Below are 22029 nucleotides of genomic sequence, written 5' to 3' on the forward strand. Positions count from 1 at the left end.
CAAGTTCGTTACAGAAGTAATTTTCTTTACAATCATGTCTTCTCTTATTACTATTTATCAAGTAATACTTCATCTCTATGTGTTTATCCTTTTAGTGGTTTCTTGGTTTTTTAGAATGTGTGATTACCCTATTGTTATTATAAAACAACATGAAGGATGATATAGCCAAGGGTACTACCTAAGTCCCATTAGGAATTTCTAAGCTAGATGACTTCTTTTACTACTTCAAAAACGATAACATACTTGACTTCCATAGTGAAGTTAACAATACAAGATTGTTTCACACTTATCCAACTAAGAGCCCCACCACCCAGAGTGAACACAAACGCAGAGGTAAATTTGTGAGAGTCTATCAAGCTAACAACTTGAATTTACGTACTTAAGGGGTACTAACCCATCATAATGATAAACCAACATATAATCTCTCATTTTTCGAAGATACTTGAGTATATGTTTGACTGTCATTTAATGTTGTAGTCTTGGATTGGATTCATATCTGCTCACCATTCTTACAAAAAGCAAATGTCTAGTCTAGTACATAGCATTGCATGCATAAGGTTACCCCTTGTTAAGGCACATGATACTGCCTTCATGCAATCTTTCTTCTCATATGTATTAGAACATTGATCCTAAGAAAGACGTGTTTGAAATCCCGAATTGCTTTATTCCTTGTCCTTGGATTAGAGAGGGTGCATGCCTCTTAAATCTAGACTTGTTTAGATCCAATCAAAGTGAAAAACAAGGTTATAAAAACTAGCAAGATTAATTGATCTAGATAAAAAGCAACTCATACATATGATTTAGATGTTTGTAGATTAATTTAAGTCCATTGAAGTCATTGAAGAAGTTATAGATCTTGTCTACTCGGTGTTCTTTCACCCAATCTTTCTTCACATGGATCGAAACACTCAAGAAAAGTGTGGGTTACTCTTCCTCCTCGAGGATAGCTAAGCTTTCTTTCTAGAAAACTTTTTCTAGAAGACAAGAGGTAAAAGTTTGAAGCCCTAACCCCTAAAGGGGTATTTATAGGTTTCTTTGTAGGCTTAAGTACTTGAATCCAAATTGGACTTGGGTCACCTAATCCAACTCAATTGGGCCCTAATTAATTAATTAGCTTGATATAGAAAGGCAATTCATAAGATTTAGTGCAACCTTGTACTTTACTATAATGCTCTTATGCACACTTATAAACTAGAAACTCAAATCCCTCAAGTAAAACATGTCACCATGAACTAAGAGCTTGAGTGAGGACTATTAAGACCTATTAAAAAAAAATACTAATTCCTTTAAAATCCAATTCTAAAGTTGATTCAATACTCCATCAAAGAAAATCAACTATACTCGAATATCCTATGAAATTACAATGAGGCAAAGTTCGAGTCAATGACCTACTATCCATTGCATCCAAACTCCCAATGAACCGATGTTTGTAATTGAACAAGCTAATGCTATCAACCTATCAAGATTGTCTCTCTAATCCTTGAATTATAAAGCTATTTATTATGTGATCAATTGACGTACTCTAACTCTAAGGAGTATATATCAAACTCCACTAAATGAATTGTTATGACTATAGTCTTCCTAATCATATGTCCTTTGGATCAACACAGACTCAATATTCTCTCAAGGTTAAAAGTTCATACCATTAGGATAGAGCACTTAAAAGCATGACATGATGTAACAGATTTGAAATTTATTATTAATTTAATAATATTCTAGTTGTAATTTTATTTATCCATGTTCCATGATCATTCTTTATAAGCATTCTAACTTACATCTCTTACATTGTACATGATTTGGGTGCATTAGGAGTTGCATAGAAGACATAAGTCATGAATTCATAACAAAATAGATATTCAATAGAGACACTATGATATCCCATATAAGATAGTGGCTTGATAAGATTATTGCTCTCTATTCATTAATTAAACTTTTCTAAGTATGTAGCTATCCTAACTAAGAAAAATTAGAGAGTGAATAACTACAAGTTGTAGTGTCTGTATTATCATCTTCTAAGATTGGCTAAAAGCTTGGTAAAATGTGTTATCAAGAGTGAATTTAATATTTAACCCTAAATTAAAAAAAAAATTTGATTTTTATGGATTCAAAAATCTAAAAACTAATCAAAGAAACTTAACCAATCAAATACATTAAAATATCTAGAATATTGATAATTCAACTTCAAAATCAAGATTTAAGAGAGAGCAAGGTTTTCCTTTTCTTAATCTTAAGTTTTTAAGGTTAAGATCATTCAAGATTAAATTGAATTTTATAACTCAAAATTGCATTTGAAACCTAATGTATCTTTTCAATTTAGGTCATTAAATACCATTATCTTAATAAAATAAATTAGAGTTTTAGGTTATTGAACATTCAGGGTCTCACTCATCTTGTAGATTTGGTTTTAGGGTATATAACATAGATTAAATCAAGTTAACTAGTGATAAAGGTTTCCCAAACATCATTGGTACCTCAATATATAACCATTGTAGGATCTCCAAGTCCAACTATTAAAATAACCCTAAAATGCAAATTAATCTGTAGACCCTTCATTTTGTCCTCTTAACACATGTCCTATTAGGTATTTGTTCGGTACTTTATAGCAATTCCCTGGTGGCCCATCCCTACTCATGTAGCCTATCTTTTCTAAGCCACCTTGGTGACTTTGGTTTAGGGATTTATCTAACTCCATTGTGACTTTTGGAAGCCCTAATTTAGGTATACTTGGCCCATTAGGCACCTCCTTGGGCCCATTAGGTACCACCTTAGGTCCACTTAGGCACTCTAGATCCATTTAGATACGCTTGGCCCATTAGGCACTACCTTAAATCTACTTAGGCACCTTAAGCCCATTTAGATACACTTGTCCCATTAGGCACTACCTTAGGCCTACTTAGGCACCCTAGGCTCATTTAGATACACTTGGTCCATTAGGCATACCTTAGCCTATCTAGGTTCACCAAGGCCCATCTAGGATCACTTGGCCCATTAGGCGCAACCTTAGGCCCACTTAACCACCCTAAGCCTATCTAGGTTCATTTGGCTCATTATGCATCACTTAGGCCCATTTAGGTTCATCTAGGCCCACTTAAGTTCACTTGGGCTCATTTAGGCACATTTAGACTTTTTCTAGGCCCATTTAGGCATGACTAGCCCACTTAGTTTTATTAGCCTTGCCTAGGCCACCTTTTAGGCACATCTTGCATGGTTGCATGGCTTCATAGCTCACATTTTTGCATGGCTTACACGACTTTCCTTTTTATTATTATTTATTTAGCCATTTTGTATATTACTTTGTGTATTTTTTTATCATTTCATAACACTTTTATTCAATCTAATAATTTTGTACAATACTTCTGCTTAATTTAATCTAATAATTTCATCAAATGCTTTTATTTAATCTAATAATTATATAAAATATACATTTTTTGTCAATCCAATATTTTTTATTCATTTTCTAAAACACGTTTTTTTTTATTATTTAATTTAGCCTATTAACTTTGGAATTTTGTAGGGAGATTTATCAGTGGAGAATTTTGCTTCTTTGAGATATGAAGGTTTTAGAGAAGAGGTGGTGTTTTTTGGAAAATGGAGAATCAATCCGTGAGCAGGATGCCATTTTTTTTTTTTTTCTGAAATATGAATTACCAAAGCTGTGGGGGCAGAAAAAAAGGAAACATTCACGTGTATGTAGACAGAGAATGAGGTCGTGTTCAAGGAAGAGGGAGAGGTGCAGCCGCATGATTAAGGGGAAAGAAAAATGATTTTTGGACTAGTGAGGTGTCATATCCAGGCTAGTGGAGTCAATAGGATGTTTATGGGAAGAAGATTAAGAAGACTGGTTTTGGCAAGTGAAAAGGGAAGGGTGCAGCATGGATGTGGACAAAAAATGGGGGTTGTGTCCAAGAAAAAAAAAAAGAAGAAAATGGTCTGAAAAATGGATGAGTCCAGCACTATTAAGGGAAAAAAAAAGATTGGCAGCCGCACCGGAGAGAAGGCTGGGAGGAAGCACGCATCCAAAAAAGAAAAAAATTGGTAGCACTAAACGGGAAAAAGGATTAGCCGAGCACGATTGGGAGCATGAGTGAGATCGATTGGGAAAGAAGAGAGAGTTGGACCGCACCATAAAAAGGCTTCGACAAGCATCAATTCCAGGCTACAACCTACAGTCGCGTGACCTCCACGGATTGCACCCACCACCAGTCCATTCACAATGCATAAACCCATTGGTTCCAACAAGTAGAGAGGTACAGCTGCACTGTAAAGAAAATGAAAAAAGATCAGTTGAACACCATTCTAGAATGTGGAGAAGGTGCAGTCGCACCATTCAGAGATCCAGAGGAAGGAGTGGAGAAACAGGAAAGAAGATGGGGGAAAGAAAGATGAGTTTTTTAGGACTACCTTGAGTCTAGTTTCTCTCATCGGAGACGCCAATGATGTGTTGATTGACTGGAGTTGTGGCTACTGACGTTCTTCGTCCGAAATGGTGGCAAAAGCTCCCTCAGACCCTTGAATGTGAGAGTCTGTTACGCGCAACGACTCCAGCATGGAAGGAGCGATAGGAGCACGATAGTTTTAAGAGGGTGATTCTAGTTCAGGTAAATGGAAGATATTCGGTGACTGAGATAGAAAGGCAAATGGGAGAGTCTTCCATCTAGACAGTTGCAGATTGGGTTTCGAAGCATGATCATCCATTGCCCGTGTCGCCTCAGCACCTTGTTCTGCACCTACGCATCTCCGGTAACACACTATTGCCATTGAAGATCTGTACTATCTTGCCAATTCCGCCACCTGAACGCCGCACACTAATTTGGAAGAGAGGGCCACAAAATTCCATATAGGGAGGAAAGTTGTGAAAGCGTAAGTTTACGTTTTTCTTTTAAACCAATTTTGATTTTATTTTGTCCTATTATGTTTCTAGTTAAGGAATTTTTATAATCTTAGTTTAGTTTATTATATTAATCCTATTAATAAAATTCATGTACCAATCTTGTTTTAATTTAATTTCAAGTTACTTGTTTGGTTTGCGTATTGAAGGTTCAGTTTATGATTTTATGTATTGAAGGCTCAGTTTATGATTTTATTTATTTATTACAAATTGATTATTTCATGTATATTTTAATTAATGACTTACTTTCAAATTCTATGATTCCAAATTTTGGTATCCATTTAATTGTGTAACGACATGATATATTTGAGAATTTTTTATTGATTAATTTTTTTGGTTCCTAGTTTTGATTTTTTTTTAGCTAAATAAATTAATTATTATTGATCCATTATTTTAGTTTGAAAGTTATGATTTTGTTTAATTTAGTTACTATTTATTATTTTTAGTTTGACAAATTAGAATTCTTAAGTATTGGTTTGGATAATTCTTGATGATAATGGAAAAGTTAGAATTTTTAAGTGTTTGGATAATTTTTTATGATAGTTTAAAAGTTAAAATTTTGATTAGTATTAGTTTTGCTTTGTTCTTAGTTTGGAAATTCATAATTTCATTTAGTTTAGTTTCAATTCATCTTTTAGTTTAGATGTTATTAAAATTCTAGTTTATTAGTTCAATTGATTCCATGCTCCTATTTTCATATCTGAAGTTGGTTAACTTTAATTCATGATTCATCCTTTTTAGTTTATAAGTTTTAGAATTTAAGTTGGTTAATTTATTTCATTTTGCGTTGATATATTCATGTTTTAAAAAAAAAAAATTGTTGACTCTAGTTTTGATTGATCCTGTTTTAGTTGATAGTTTTTTTTTTTTTTAGAATTTTAATTAGTTTGATTGGTCTCATACTATTTGGTTCATGTTTTAAGATTGTTAATTTCAATTTTCTATTAATTCTATGCTTTAGAATCGTAGTCAATTAGTTCAATTCATCCTCATGTAATCATTTCGTGTTTAAAAACGGTTAATTTTAGTTTTTGATTGATTTTATTTAGTTTATGTGTTTGTTTTCTTTTATTCGATTGGTTAGCTTACTTGATTGTATCTTGTTATATTTATGACTTAAAATCGTCAATATTAGTTGATATGTGTTGTTAGTTTTGTTTTAAAAGTCAAATAATATTAACGCTTGATTGATTTTATCTTAAGTTTAAATGTTTTTAAAGTTCCAATGCTTGTAAGATCTAAAAGGTTTTGGTTTATCAATTTGATCATCCTTTGTCAAATTCAATTTCTAGAGGCCATCAGAAAATAATGATGATTGGCTCTACTCTCACCACTTTAGTTGACTTAGTTGTCTAAAATTCTATTTTGTGATTTTGTCTTCCTTTGGGTTGCCTATTTTTTTATCCTTGAGTATTGTCGTTTGTGAATAATGTCATTCCTTTTAAAAACAAACATTTTCCCAAAATATGCCTCGTTAAAATCTATTTTAAAAACTCATTTAGAGTCATTGGAATCAAAATCTCGTTTTCTTAAATAATATGTAACCATGTTTTGGTTGGTTTGCATCTTTCTCAGTTTTCAATAAAAATTCTGATTTTGAGTGGAATACAAATGGGATAATTCTAGGCTAGATTCATGTATATCAATTGGGGAATTGATGAAACCCCTACATAATAAAATCTTTTCAAAACTCATCTTTGCTATCACCTTTACTACTTGTTGTAATTTTATCTATCTACTTTTTTAGGAATTATATATAAGATGTATGTGATAATTGATTATTTTGTATACTTTGATCATTTTTGTTATGCTAATTAAATAACAAGCATGCTAGAATTTCTGTATTTTATTATTTATTATCTAACCCTTTAAAACTTGAGGAAACACATTATAAGTTATCTATGCTATCCAGGTATGCTTTTATCACCCACCTTCTAAATTCTGTAAATATGCTTGTCATTGTGAATTGCGTCTATGCTTGATAGTACTTGGGTGTCTTGAATTTGTTTCATTGTTATATTATTTTTGATAAAGTGCTCGCTGAATGATATACTATTTTCATTACTAACTTCAATGTTTTATGATAACGCTTGAGAAGCAGTCCAGGTACACACCCTAAATCTTCTTCATGATTATGATTGGTTTTTCTCATTTGACATGTTAGTTTTTTCACCTAACCTACCTAGGTATCTATAATCAATCAATTAATTGTCACATTTCTCTCAATTTCGTCAGTAGAGACCTTTGTAGGGTTTAAAGAGGTGCTTCCTTTTAAAGACACTTTTCCAATAGGTAACTTGATCCCCGGACTTAGACTCGGGTTTTTTAAAGACGCGCTTTTCCAAAAACTATGGAGTCATTTTTTTAGGATTTTCTTTCTGTTTTATTTTCCCTTTTAAAATAAAATAAAATAAGTGGCGACTCTAACTTTTCCAAAACTAAATTTTTTACAAATAAAAGTGAATCTCATCAATCAAGTAAGGATGCACGTGAAAAATTCGGGTTCACATAATCACTGGCAACTATTAATGAATCGATGTGTCGCCTCGAACCTCCGCTCATGTCTGTCTCAATTTTCCCACTCATAACTTAGTTTATGCAAGAAAATGGGGGGAAGTTGTAGGGATGCATAAAGTAGTTGCCACATGTCAAATTATGCACATGAATCAACCCAAGAATGAGTGGACCAAAGGCAACATCCATCACATTGGTGACCTTAGCCATGCAACCAAAGAAGAAAGGTCATCCTCTTTATGAGATGATCAACGTCTCACTTAATATGAAAAGACTTGAGATAACTCACTCCATAGTTATAGTGGCTGAAGAATCGCCATCACACACAACCATAAACACATAATGCCTGACCCTCGACCAAAACAACCATTAAATACCATAATGGCCCCATAATCAACAACGTACAACAACATAAGTGGCGCAATCACACCTAGCAAGTGCCTTCTAAACACCATAAAAACTAGGTAAGCACCCTCAAAAGGGACAAGCGAATTCAAACCACTTTTCCACCTTCCTACTCTAACCCCATATATTTGTGCTTGCCCTAAAAGATTGATTGGAGGAACATTCCAGAAGTCTTCACTCGGTGATATCAAAGGGTTTACATTTTAAATATTTTAATTAATTTTTTTTTCTTTTCTGTATAAAATATTAAGAATTTGAGACTAACTAGATCTTTAAATAACTGTATTATATATTCTTTTTGTATTTTTCACTGTAAATCAAATAAGAGGATTTATATTCTCTTCTACCTACTTTTTTCCTTTCCTAGTGTGCTTTACATAACCTAAATGGAACCCTGGGAATTTGCTTCATTGTGCACCTGACTGAGGGATTGATTTTGCATGATAAGAGTACATGTTAAAAGACATTGATTTTAACATCAAAGCCACATACATGTTAAAAGATATTATAATTCAAAGAAACTAACATTTCTATTGCCACAAAGTATAAAAGATCTGAGGGAACATAATTCAAAGAAACTAGAAAAATAACATGTACATTACTATGAGAAATAAAAATCAGCTGGCATGTGCTTCTTTACAAACCAAGTTCCTTGCATGATTTCAGTTTGGGCTGGAAAGCTCTCTTCCAGCATCTCTCAATTTGCTGGAACCCACAAAAAATACAACAGCATTAGTACAAATTTAGTAACAACTCCTTATGTGTCAGCTTTATACAAATTATTCAGTGATACAAGTTATTTTATCTTTGCGTACCAAGTTCTTTGTACACATTCAATTTATGCTAGAACTCTCTCTTCAACATCTCCCAATTTGTTGGTACCTGCAAAAAAGAATGAGAATTTACATGAGCTCAAATTTGACAACATGAATCCATATTTACTTGCTTAATAGAAATTATTCTGCATTATGTGTTGAAGTTTGGTGCAACTTCTAAATTACTACAAAATCCCAGTGTACTTCAGTCCATGTGGCTGGATGTTTTACTCAAAACTGCATCTTCCAAGCTCATATAAAAATTTAAATGATTGAATTGTTTGGTGAAGAAAGATAAAACTTTACCTCTCTTCTTAAGTTTGTTCCTGAAGCTCCTTTTTCTGCTAAATGCTGCATCCTGCAGTCACAATAAGTTTTTACACATCACTAGAGAAGTGCACATAGAGGGATTCATCAGTAACAAAAGCTCAAGTAAATATGATTAGATTTATCCAGTCTATAACTGACAAACTCTCATTTCAATATAAATATATAATCAATCAGCAGTAACAATACTCACTTGCAGTAGAGTTCTATATTACTAAGCGTCAAATGCTCAACCTTTCCTTTACAAGAAAATTATTTCCCGGAAAAGAGAAGGTTCTTTTACTTCGGTATTAAGAAACAAAACCATCTTTCAGATAAATTACTTTCTCTTAATTCCAAGATCGCAGAGTTTCAAGGCTTACCACTGGTTGACCCAGTTTATCTGCTTGGCGAATTGCAGCAACAAGATCCCTGTTGGATTCCGTATACAGGCTAGTGACAAGCCCAAACTGACCAGCTCTAGCTGTTCGACCAACCCTGTGCAAGAAATCTAAAGCGGAAGTTGCAAAGTCTGCCTAGACCAGAGGAAAAGATTCCCAGAGTTAGTTTATCTAACATTATCAACAATATGACAAGATATCATCAATAATTAGAGCACAATGTAGATACACATCCTACAAAATACTGTTCTAATAGAATCAGAGGTCACCAACAGGAAGATCACAAAGATTTGTCTAGTTCACTGGCCTATAACACCATACCCCAAGACCTTGGGTCTATTAATCTTGCTGTAGTAGGAGATTCCATAGTGGCTTGTGGTACATTAAAATCTCAAGCAAATATGGCTGTCACTCTATCAGTTGGAAGTCTTGGGACCCCAGACCAACATCATTGAATGTCACAGGGCTCCCTGAACAGCAAGCAATCCTATGGCATTGATGCCAGCTCAGGAGATAAAGATTTACTTTTGGGAAGACCCTTTGTGCTAGGAACTCTCTGCCAGTTTTATGATTTCCCCAATTGTAGCATTTCTTTACATTAAAACCCTCTATATCCAAGGTTGTTACCAACTCCCAAGGAGGTCTGTTTAGAATTTGCACTTCATCAGAACCCTAATTGTTGGAAATTTTATATTTTCTAAAATTCAGAAACTTTAATTTTTACATTTTTTTGTCGGTTCTGGAAAAGGTTTTCGTTTTTTCCATCATGTTTTTTAAATATTTGTTGTTATATATCTATTTTAGTATTATATCCTTAAGCATAGATTCTCATTTTTGTGTTTTCATCATGAATAAGTAACTTCATCTTTTAGATGTGTATTCTTATCTTTTCCTTCTTCATTTAGAAGCTTTGACATTGCCAGGGTTCTCCCCTGTTAGACAAAATAAAACTAGCACATGGAACAGGAAACCTAACTGAATTGGTGAGAAGATAAACACCTGAATCACATGCGAAATATTAGGAATGTCAAGGCCACGTGCAGCAGAATCAGTGCACACAAGAACACCACCTTTCTGTTGAAAATCAACCAAAGTCTTCGCGCGCTCCTCCAAAGAGCTATCTCTATGGTAACGGAAACATTCAACCCCAGCCCTGTGTAATATCTTTGAGATTGCTTCAACAGCCTCAACAGTGTTTGCAAACACCATGGTTCGACTCACACCAACACCAGAATCTAACACTTTGGATCTAAACCCTTGTTTCACAGCATCTATGAGAGCATCCACCTGTGTATCAACTGTGACTTCAATCCACTTCTGCTCCAATCTGGAGAAAAAGAAATAGCACATTACTAACATGAATGCATAATCAAATCCATTATACCATCAAAGGAGCAAATATGCAGTGGATCCTAATATATTAATGGTATTAAACAACTATATATATATATATATATATATATATATATATATATTAAGGTAACAGCCTCATGCATTAGCAAGTCAGATTACCCACATTAGAAACAATGATTAGTGAGGTTTTATTTAAAGGTAACAATCTCATGCATCACTGACGAAGAAAGTTAAGTTACCCATACTGGAAACAATAGTTCTCTTTCATTTTTTTTAATAATAACAATAGCAAGGGCCACTACCATGTGTCAAACAGATCAACACTTGCGAAACAACATTAAGGTTTCAGGTAGTAGACTAGCTATGGCCGTAACCTTCAGCATTTCTCCATTAAGTGGCCACACAGTTTTTTGGAGTGAATGCTAACTTTGTCACTAAGCTGCACAAACGCTCTTATCAAAATACTTCCCCTGCTGCCTGCATACACAACCTGCCCTAAGGTCTTGATTTGGATTTCAAACACTCAAGCAGTGAAAGTGGCAAAATCAAGGCCTTGTTTGCTTAGACTTAGACTGCTTTGTTTGCATGTTTAAAAAAAATAGAAAGAACAGAAACCAAGTCCACATGTTTGGACAGTTTTTTTCCATTTTCATTTTCTGGAAAATTGAGCCCAAAAAATGAAAAAAAAAAAAACTTGTAGGACCAATGATATAAAAGAAGGTGAATATTACAAATATGAAATAAATATTAATATAAATAAAACATTATAACATATATATTTGAAAACAAATATTCTCTTAAAATACAGTATAAATAATTTGTTTATTTATTAAACTATGGAATATTACAAGTTGATATATTTTTATATTAGAATAATTTAGACGGTTAATTATAACCACATTAGAATATATTGTTAAACTATTTAAAAATAAAAATAAAGGAAAAAAAATAGTGAACAAACACATATACTTGGTAATATATATTATATAACAATATGAATATAATATCAAGATAAATATAATATCACTGTATATAGATCATAAAAGGTAGTAATATTATCCTTTATAAAAATATATCTCATAACCTAACATGTGCATTATATAAAATTTTAGTTATATTTCTTTTCACCATTTTTTACTCAAAACCACATTTTCTAAAAACATTTTTGACTTTACTTAATGAAATGCATTTTGACGAAATAAAAAGAGTCTTCAGACAACAAAATCTAGACACCATTTTCCAAACCAGACAACCTAAATGACTCAACTTTTTTTTATTTTTTCCTAAGTTGGCCTCTCATTGGGCAATGTGTAGGGAGTTGGAAAATGGTGCTCATGTGTTCAAAGGAATTATAATGCATATAATATATAATAAGATATGACAACATAAATATAAATTATAGTATATAGATCATAAAAATGTAGTAATATCATCCTCCATAATAATATATCTTGTAACATCACATGTGTATTATACAAAATTTTAATTATATTTCTTTTCACCATTTTTTACATTAATGAAAATTTAAAACCAAACAAGATTTTGCAAATTTCATTTTCTAAAAACAGTTTTCACTTTATATAATCAAATGCATTTTGAAGCAAATAAAAAAAAATAAAATAAAATAAAAACAATTTTCAGAAAATGAAAACTAGAAAACATTTTCCAAACCAAATGCATCCTAATGACTCGCCATTTTTGTTTGAGTTGGCCTTCCATTGGGCAGTATGTAGGGTGTTGGAAACTGGTGCTCATGTGCTCAAAGGAAAACTGTTTGCTTTAGATTGGTGGGTTCCCACAGTGGAATGCTCCCAAGTGGATTTCCAAAGAGATAAAATATTGGGAGAGAGTTCTAGAGTTTTTTTTTTTTTTTTTGATAAGTAAGCTCAGAATTCATTCAAAGAAGGCAAAAAAGCCCCATAGTATACAAGACGTATACAAGGCAGTTAAGGCCTTACAAGCAAAAAAGACCAAAAACTCATCACCCCTTAATTGGAGGCTAACCACTCCAGGAATCCTATAAGGGAATACGGCTCCTCACCCATATACAATTTAGCCCAACCCCAAATGTTACATACAAAAGAATATTTAAGCCTCTGAATTGCTAACTCCCCCCCTAAAAGCTAATCTATTCCTTTCCTTCCAAACTGTCCAAAAAATAAATAACGGAATGGAGTTCCAAAACTTTTTCCTTTTTTTCCCCACAAAAGCACCCCCCCCAACTATATAAAACCTCCTTTACAGTTTTAGGAAAAGCCCACTGAACCCCAACTAATCCCAAAACTAAATCCCACAGCACTCTGGCCACTGTACAATGTATAAGAATGTGGTTCACATTTTCCTCTTCACAAGCACACAAAAAACAGCGGTTGGGAAGCTGTCATCCTCTCTTCTGGAGCCTATCAAGAGTCAATATCTCCCCCAAGTGGCTTCCCATGCAAAAAACATAATTTTAGTTGGAACTCTCTCCACCCAAATTTTGTTTTTCGGGAAGACAACCTCCAAAGACCTATCCAACCGGCTATACGCTTCCTTCACTCTAAGCTGCCCACTTCCCCCTCCCTTCCAAAAAACCGAATCTTCCTCCCAAGTAATCCTGAAACCCCTCAACACCTGGAGCAAATTGCCTACCATCTCCACCTCCCAATCATTAAAATCCCTAATAATTCTCAAATTCCAACCTCCTTCTCCAAAATTCTGGTCTCACATTTCTTCAACTGTTGCGTTTCTATGAGTTGCCAAGATGTAGAGATGCGAGAACCTTTGGGACAGCACTATATCCCTACACCAAGTGTCAGTCCAGAACCTAATTTTATTACCTTTCCCCACTTTGAACGCCAAGTTATCCCAACACCAGCCAGTTTCCTTTAAAATCTCCTTCCAAACCCCCACCCCAAACGCACCCACAACCTTTTTAGTCCTCCATCAATCATTAAAATCCCTAATAAATCTCAAATTCCAGCCTCCTTCTCCAAAATTCTGGTCCCACATTTCTTCAACCGTCGCGTTTCTATGAGTTGCCAAGATGTAGAGATGCGAGAACCTTTGGGACAGCACTATATCCCCACACCAAGTGTCAGTCCAAAACCTAATTTTATTGCCTTTCCCCACTTTGAACGCCAAGTTATCCCAACACCAACCAGTTTCCTTTAAAATCTCCTTCCAAACCCCCACCCCAAATGCACCCACAGCCTTTTTAGTCCTCCATCCGTAGTCCTCTTGACCATACTTTGCCACCAGCTCTTGCTTCCATAGAACCTCCTTATCACAAGCAAATCACCAAATCCATTTGCCAAGTAAAGCTTTATTCACAAGGGTTAGCTTCCTTATTCCAAGCCCCCCTTTCTCCTTATCCCCACACACCACCTCCCATTTGACAAGATGAGCTTTCCTCTCCAAGTTCCCCCCACCCCCCAAAAAAAATCTCTTTGTAGTTTTTTTGTCCTCTTGACCATACTTTGCCACCAGCACTTGCTTCCATAAAACCTCCTTATCACAAGCAAATCTCCAAATCCATTTGCCAAGTAAAGCTTTATTCACAAGGGTTAGCTTCCTTATTCCAAGCCCCCCTTTCTCCTTATCCCCACACACCACCTCCCATTTGACAAGATGAGCTTTCCTCTCCAAGTTCCCCCCCCCCCCCCCAAAAAAAATCTCTTTGTAGTTTTTCTAGTCTCCTTGCCACAAAAATGGGCATTCGAAAGAGGGACATCTGATACACTGGCATGCTTGCCATTGTGCTCTTAATTAGAGTGATTCTCCCGCCCTTTGAGATGTATTGACTTTTCCAAAGGGCAAGCCTCCTTCTCACTTTCTCTTCTACCCCATCCCACCCAGAGACAGCCTTATTTGACACCCCCAGAGGCAGCCCCAAGTACACTACAGGCAGCTACCCCACCCTACACCCTAACTCCACAGCCAACTCATCCACCTCTTCCACCTCCCCTATTAGAATGATCTCGCTTTTAGCCAAATTGATTCTTAACCCTAAAGCGGCTTCAAACCAAAACAAAATCCAACTCAATTTCGTTAAGTGTTGGGAGAGAGTTCGAGAGTTGCCACTACAACTATGGTGAAGACAATTTTTCAAGGAAGCAAGGGATGCCTGTGGTGGTTTTATGGCAGTGGATGAAGATACAAAAGATAAGTCAGAATTTGTCATGGGCAAGAATCCTAGTAAAAGATTGTGGCAGGAAAGTGCCAAGCAAGCTAAAGGTGGTTGCAGGTTTCGTGTCCTTTTCTATTCCATTATGGTGGAAAAAAATAGTATGGTTTTCTCTATCAGAGGCAATGGAAACAATGAGATCCCCTTCAAAGCCATTCAAGAAAGAGAAAGGATGTCTTGAGATTGAAGAAGAGGTTGATTCATGTGCCTTGATGTGAGTGGGGTAGAGGAATGGCAGAAAAGGAGCACATATAGCTAACTTAGAGAAGATGTATGATAAGATTGGATCGGCCCCTGCAACTTTCTCTAAGTTTTTTATGGTGGATGAGACTCGATAGCCTCTCATAAGGTCTTTAAAAAAGTTGGTTAAGGCAGTGGGTAAGTGGAAGGTAGGAGCTACAAGTGTTAGCCCAAAGTAGCAAATGGCCTAGTAGAGTTAGCCTATTGAACTTGTAGAGGAAAATCTCTGGAACACATAGATAATGGGCCATATATAAATGAGAGGTTGGACATTTCTAAGGGCTATGGGTCTTATTGTGAAAGAGCACTAAAGGAACCCAAGAAGTCAAAGAAATCTAAGGAGCATATGGTATAAGTGGTTTGCTTAGAAGTAGGCCAAACCAATAATTTTGGTCCACTATAGGAAGGCTAAATGAAGTGAGCTATCAGGCTAGGTCTAAGAATGTTGACATGAGTGAGGCTAGGTCTCAAACCATTTACCATCTTTTTATCTTAGTTAGGCCTAGTGTTATTAGCCTTGTTACTAACATGGAAGGTGAGGACCCTTCATTGGATCTGAATGCTTTCTCCCTCAACACAAGAAAGCCAATCTTATAAGCAAGTTTAAAGTGAATGGGATTTGGCTTTTAGAGAAGGTAGAACTAAAGAGAGGAATCTTGACCTATTTTCAATCGAAGTTGGAGAATGCCCATCTCAAGAATTCTAAGCTATAGGGAGATTTATTTATTTATTTATTTTTGATAAGCTAAAGGGAGATCTATTCAAGTGCATTGAAAGCTCAGATAAGGAATGTTTTAAAAACCTTTTCAGGAAGGAAGATGTGATGGTCTCCCTTTCAAAGTCAGACAGAGATAAAGCACTAGGTCTAGATGGCTTCTCCTTAGCGCTTTGGAAATTTTGTCAACCTATAGCAAGGTCTTCAAGGAATTCTACTTAAAGGAAACCTTCAAGAGGAGTTTCAACACCACCTTTTTGGTTCTTATTCCTAAAAAAGGAAGGGGCTGAAGATATGAAGGATTTCAGGTTTATTAGCCTTGTTGGGAGCCTCTATAAAATCCTAGCCAAGGCCTTTGTGAATAAACTAAAAAAGGTGATTACCAAGGTGGTCAAAGCATCAAAATGCATTTTTGGAGGGTAAACAAATTCTTGATGCAGCCTTGATTACTAATGAGACCACAAACTCGAAAAAAAGAAGCTTTAGGATGAGATTGGTAGGTAATCTAGACTTAGAAAAAGCCTACAATCACATAAATTGGAACTTCCTCCTTTTAGTCATAGGAAAAAAAGGGTCTGGTCCAAAATGCAATCACATAAATTGGAACTTCCTCCTTTTAGTCATAGGAAAAAAAGGGTTTGGTCCAAAATGGTTGAGGTGGATTTGTTTCCGCATTTCTTCACTAAGAATATCAATTCTTGTTAACAAGTCTCCAACAAAATTCTTCCAAAGCAATAGAGGTTTAAAGCAAGGGGATCCCCTATCCCCTTACTAATTTGTTCTAGTTATGGAGGCTTTGAATTGCCTAATCTCTAAGGTATTTCAAGAAGGTTTTTTAAGTGGCTTTGAGGTTGAAGGGGAGTAGGGTTGGAAATCTAACATCTATTGTTTGCAACTAAGGCAAATGTTAAGCAGCTAAAATATTGGAAATGGGTCCTACATGTTTTTGAGCTTATGTCACGTTTGAAAGTTAACTTGCAAAAGAGTGAGATAATTCTAATTGTTGAAGTGGAAGATTTGGACATGTTGGCTTCTTCATTCAGGTGCAAGGTTGGGAGCCACCTTTCAAGCCATATTAAGCTGCCATTGGGAGCATCTCATAACTCATGTAGTATGGGATTCAGTTGAGGAGAGGTTTAAAAGGAGGTTGGTCCCTTGGAAGAAGCAATACCTCATCAAAGGGAGGAAGATTGACCCTCATAGAGTACCCTCTCAAGCCTTCCCATATATTAATGTCCATTTTTTGTGATGCCCAAAAAGGAAAAAAATGCACCTCATCAATTAGAGAACAATGTGCAAAGATAAGAGGAATGGAAGATTGGTGATTAGTAAGTTGAATGTTCTCAATAAAGCCTTGTTAGGGAAAAGGTTGTGGAGATATACCCTTGAGTGTAATAACCCATGAAGGAAGAAAATCCAAGGCAAATTATGCAATGGTGGAGGGGGGATTGCACTCTAGAGGTGAGAGAAGTTTTTGGACTGGTATAGAAAGCAATTAGGAGAGGATGGAAGGAATTCAGCCTTAGGACTTCTATACTGGTTAGGAATGGCCTCAGAACCAAATTCTGGTTGAATAAATGGGTAGGTGAGTTCCCTTTGAAATACGCATTTCCTCAGCTATTCAGGATGGCCTCTAATAGGAATGCGATAGTAACTGACTTTTGGGTGGCAATAGAGAAGGCTCTTAGTCCCTCCTGTTTGGAAAACCATTTGAAGACTGGGAGGGGAGCTGTGATGCAATTTATGGAGCTAATCCACAAGGTGAGAGTGCCAGAATCAGGGGAGGATAGCTTACTTTGGGGGGAGAAGGTGACTTTCCAGGTGAAATCTTTCTATAACACTTCACATGATGAGAATCAAGCCCTATTCCTTGCCAAAGAAATGTGGGGCACTTATGCCCCTTCAAGAATTTGTCCTTTTTTGCTTGGGAGGTTGCATAGTGGAAATCCTTGTCATTGATGTTGTTATGAGGAGAAGATGACCCGCTGACCAATAGAAACAGTCTTTGTATGGTAAAGAATCAACAAACCACATTATTACCCATTGTGACAGAACCAGAAATATGTGGGACATGTTGTTAGCAATCTTCAGACTACAGTGGGTATTTCCAGATTCTATAAAAAAGTTCCTTTTAGGTTGAAGATGAAATGCATGGACAAAAGGCAAAGGAGGAAGTGGAGTATGGCTCCTCTGTCTTTGTTTTAGTGTGTGTGGTTGGTAAAGAAATAGAAGGATCTTCATTGGGGAAGAACTCAATAACCTTAAGCTTAAAGAAACCCTTTTTAGGTCTCATGGAATGGTCTACAACCCTGTTGTGAAGAGAATGTTCTTTGTTAGATTTTATTGATGATTTGAACTGTGGAGAGTGGTTTTTAGTTATTCTTGTTTTCGATGCCACTTCTTTTTTGTCTTGGTGGCTCCTCTTGTATACACCCTATGTACATAGGATGCATCCCCCTTTTTGATTGGTGCTTTTTAATATATCTTTTTGTTTTCCTATCAAAAAAATGTGAGTACAATAAAAATGTATAGCCAATTATCAAAATCCTGGGCCCTTTTATATGCAAATATGTTTGATTGTGTGTTGGTGTGTGTGTGTGTGTGGAGCATATCCTTACTATGTTGACATCAGGTTTTTAATGACATGTCATGTCAAGATCCTAGTCCATGGCCTACAACATAAATTTATAACTATTTCCTGCTATGAAAACTTTTCATATCAATCTTATTTAAGCAGGACCAATTTCACAGAAGGTTTAGCTTATGGCAACATGATAATCTTCAAAATTAGGCTTCACTGACTTCCAAATGCCTCGAAATTTGTTCATTTAAAACTTTGACAGAGCCAAGTGTAGGATCTTTAAAAAATTTCTGACGGAGAAGAGGTATAATGCAATATCACCTAATTGGAGGAAACAAGAATTACAATATTCATGAGTGGAATATCCAGATCACTATGGCAAGTGGTTCTCTGTGTAATATTATTCTCAAAACTCAGGCATTAAAATATGCTAGACATGTGAGTTTTTAAAAAATATTATATGGAATGCACATAGTTAAATATGTTATTGAGTTTGTGTACATGTCCTATTATACTTTTGGCCATAATATAAGTAATAGAGTGGCATGTTATTAAGATTGGTATATATGAAACAATAAAAGATGAAGAAAATAGTAGAACCCATGACAAAATGGCATAAAATAAATGTACTTTAACCCTATTTTTAAGTGAGCAAAGATGGATTGATGGAGAAAGAAGTCCTACATATAATAATTCATAATACCACTGACTTAGTCTATACTTTCTTTTGATAAGCTATTAATTCCAGTCTACTCATATCATTTAGGATTTACATAGGAATCCTTTTTTTTATTTCTTATTATCGATACACAAACTTTGAACCAGATTTTCTAAAATTAGTAACAAAGCATATTGGCATAAATTAGTTAACCATGCTCTGAAAGGAACATGAACCAGCAATTCACTAGCAAGGGAACAAAAAAATTAATATTAACAATAATGGTAACCAGAAAAAAAAAAATGCAGCACCTGGGATTGTGACAATGTAGGTAGCCTCCACTAACCCAATGGGCATCTGGAAACATCCGTTTTAAGACTCCCCCAGCAGTTTTCTTTCCATTAACTGGAAGGGTAGCTGCAACAAAAATGTACTGTTTACTACGCTCATAATTTTTTCTCACTCTCCTCCAATCTTTTTTCTTGATAGACCCAACTTCAATCTCCTCTGTGAAACCTTCAACAACAGGTTCCCCTACAACATTTTCCTCCTCATCTGAGATGATTTCAGTTTGCTCCTCTGTTTCCTCCTCGTCTTTTTCAGATTCAGAATAAAAATGCAACATGGAATCAGATTCCAATTCCATTTGCTTATCAGGTACCGATTTTTTTATGCGAGACAATATCTTTTCATCAAAACGAAGCATATCTATGAGACGGATGACTTGATTCTGAAAGCTCCCACAAAGAAGCATATCTGCTTCGTCAAACACCTGCCATTGTTATAAATAAACTAGGTCTGTGATTTCTCAAATCACCAAAATAAACATGGATGATTCTGAGAAAAAATTTACCACACATTTCACACCACGCAGAAAATTGGAACGACGCTGTTTTTCTGGGTCAATTGCATTAAGATTATTCAGAAAAGCAGCTGGTGTTGAAACAATAATATCTGGTTCTTTAACTGGCCATCCCTGCAGTCAAAGTGTCATATTAGACAAACCCCAGAAAGGATGTATGAGAGGAAACCTAGCAAGTATATAAAGACATATCCAGGTAACATTCTTTCTATATATATACCAACTCTAATCTTATCACAAAAATAACAAAATGTGCTAGGTTGAGAACAAGAAAAATTAGTACATCCATACCTGTCGTCCACATACAGCTACCACTCGTAGAAGTGGTTCACCATTATCACCACAAAGGCAGTTAGCCATTTGAACTACTTGCTCACAGAGCATCACATTTGGACAAAGAACAAGACAAAGCTGATGCAGATGTCTTGATTCTTGATCAGTTGAAGCATCCACAGAATCATTGGGTGTGCCACATAGTTTATCAATTAGTGGAACTAAGTAGCCATGCGTTTTACCACTACCAGTCTCTGCTGCAACTACCACATCATTGCCTGAAAGTATATAGGGTATACAAGCAGCCTAGAATGCAAATCAAATATCTCAATAATTATCATACAGCAAAATCTCAAAAGAAAGTAAATTTATCATGGCCTTCTATTTAACAAGCCCAATAGAAAACATGATTCAAATGGGTAAATGTTCAGGTGAAATTTACAAATGCAAGCAGCAGTTTAAAAAAAAAAAAAAAACCTAAAAATTAGAAAAATAAAGAAATATGAACAAATAAATTAACACCTGTCAATCCATACTATTTTCAATGTTGTTTGAACATCCCATGGAAATTCTATCAATGAGATTTGGCGTTATAGGATTTGGAGTTCAAAATCCATCAGACGTAGCAGAGCCAGTATAGAAAAAGATAAACTGTAGAGTGACATTCTGAAGAATATTTATATAGTCATTTTTTAAAATCCTAAGATCCCTTTATTATAAACACTAATTAAGAAAACAAATAAGCTAATTGACATGCCCAAAAATATAAATATTAATAATTAAAAAAAAAGAAAAAAGGAGGCCCATTTCAAACAAAGTCAAGGGATATTCAAACGGCCATACATGGTCCACTACATAACCTTTGTATTGATGATTATTGTTTCTCACTAAAAATGACATTCACCCTTTCCTCTTGCTTGGGTTTTCCTGACACCACAACCACATCAAACTTCCAATTTCTTCGAAACAAGTTATTACTCCTTGTTTGCATAGTTCGAGACTTGAGTTCCGAGAAAATGTAAAAATGGCAATAATTAAAACCTTAAACCTTAAATTACCATTATTCTAGGCCAGGAAAAACCGAAACTTCCAGCAGATAAGCCTAAATGTTGATACAACCATTCAGTTCTGTCCAGGTGAATTTTTATTAAAGACAATGAAACATAGGATTAAGATTATTGGTACTTTAATCTTCTTTTCTTTTCCCTTGTTTTCTCATAAACCAGATGGAAGACTACGGTTTTAAAAACCACTAGGAAAACGTAAAATGAAAAGCAAGAGGGCAATGAGTCACACCTGAACCAAAGACGGTCTTTCGATGCCTATGGTGGAAAGAGCACGGGTGAGCCGGTCGGATACTCCGAGGGACGCCCACGAAACGCCTTGGTCGGCAAAGAACGTTTCGGCTCCATTCCGATCTTGGGAGGCAGCGGAGGCGGTTCCAAACGCCCTAGTTCGTCGGCGGCGTGGTGAGTCCAGCCAATAAAGGCCAATTCGCAAAGAAGAAGATGGTGCTGATGATGAACGATCGAGGAGGGATGAATAGCAACTTTTAAACGGGGAGAGAAGTCTAGGAGGAGAAGATAATCTGCTGAAATGTAGCATTGAAGCACAGCGATGGACAGTCATCTCTGCTCTCTTCTGGATTCTGAAGATGGATAGGGTTCAGGGTTTTAGACTCAAAACCCTCACACGCAGTCAGCTGATACCTTAATTTTGGTCCGTTGGGAAGGCACGTGGTACAAAATATTTATCACGTGACATGATAATTGGTTCATCCGTATTGAACAGAAAAAATAAATAAATATTTTTAAATATAATTATCTTTTAGTGAAAAATAAAAATATAAAAAT

At 35.5% G+C, this 22029-nt stretch overlaps 1 protein-coding gene across 1 annotated transcript; it reads right to left on the reverse strand.

The window, feature by feature from the left end:
* Positions 1–8318: 8318 nt before the first annotated feature.
* Positions 8319–21889, reverse strand: LOC100253463 (DEAD-box ATP-dependent RNA helicase 22). The gene is made up of 9 exons (XM_002266372.4): positions 21473–21889; positions 20195–20482; positions 19895–20017; positions 19353–19813; positions 10329–10656; positions 9312–9464; positions 8929–8980; positions 8623–8689; positions 8319–8512 (listed from the first exon to the last, which is right to left on the reverse strand). The coding sequence occupies exons 1-8, from the start codon at positions 21803–21805 to the stop codon at positions 8646–8648; spliced, it is 1782 nt and encodes a 593-aa protein (XP_002266408.1). The 5' UTR covers positions 21806–21889; the 3' UTR covers positions 8319–8512; positions 8623–8645.
* Positions 21890–22029: the final 140 nt, after the last annotated feature.

Source organism: Vitis vinifera, chromosome 1 (genome assembly GCF_030704535.1).
Source record: "Vitis vinifera cultivar Pinot Noir 40024 chromosome 1, ASM3070453v1".
Lineage (NCBI taxonomy): Eukaryota > Viridiplantae > Streptophyta > Magnoliopsida > Vitales > Vitaceae > Vitis > Vitis vinifera.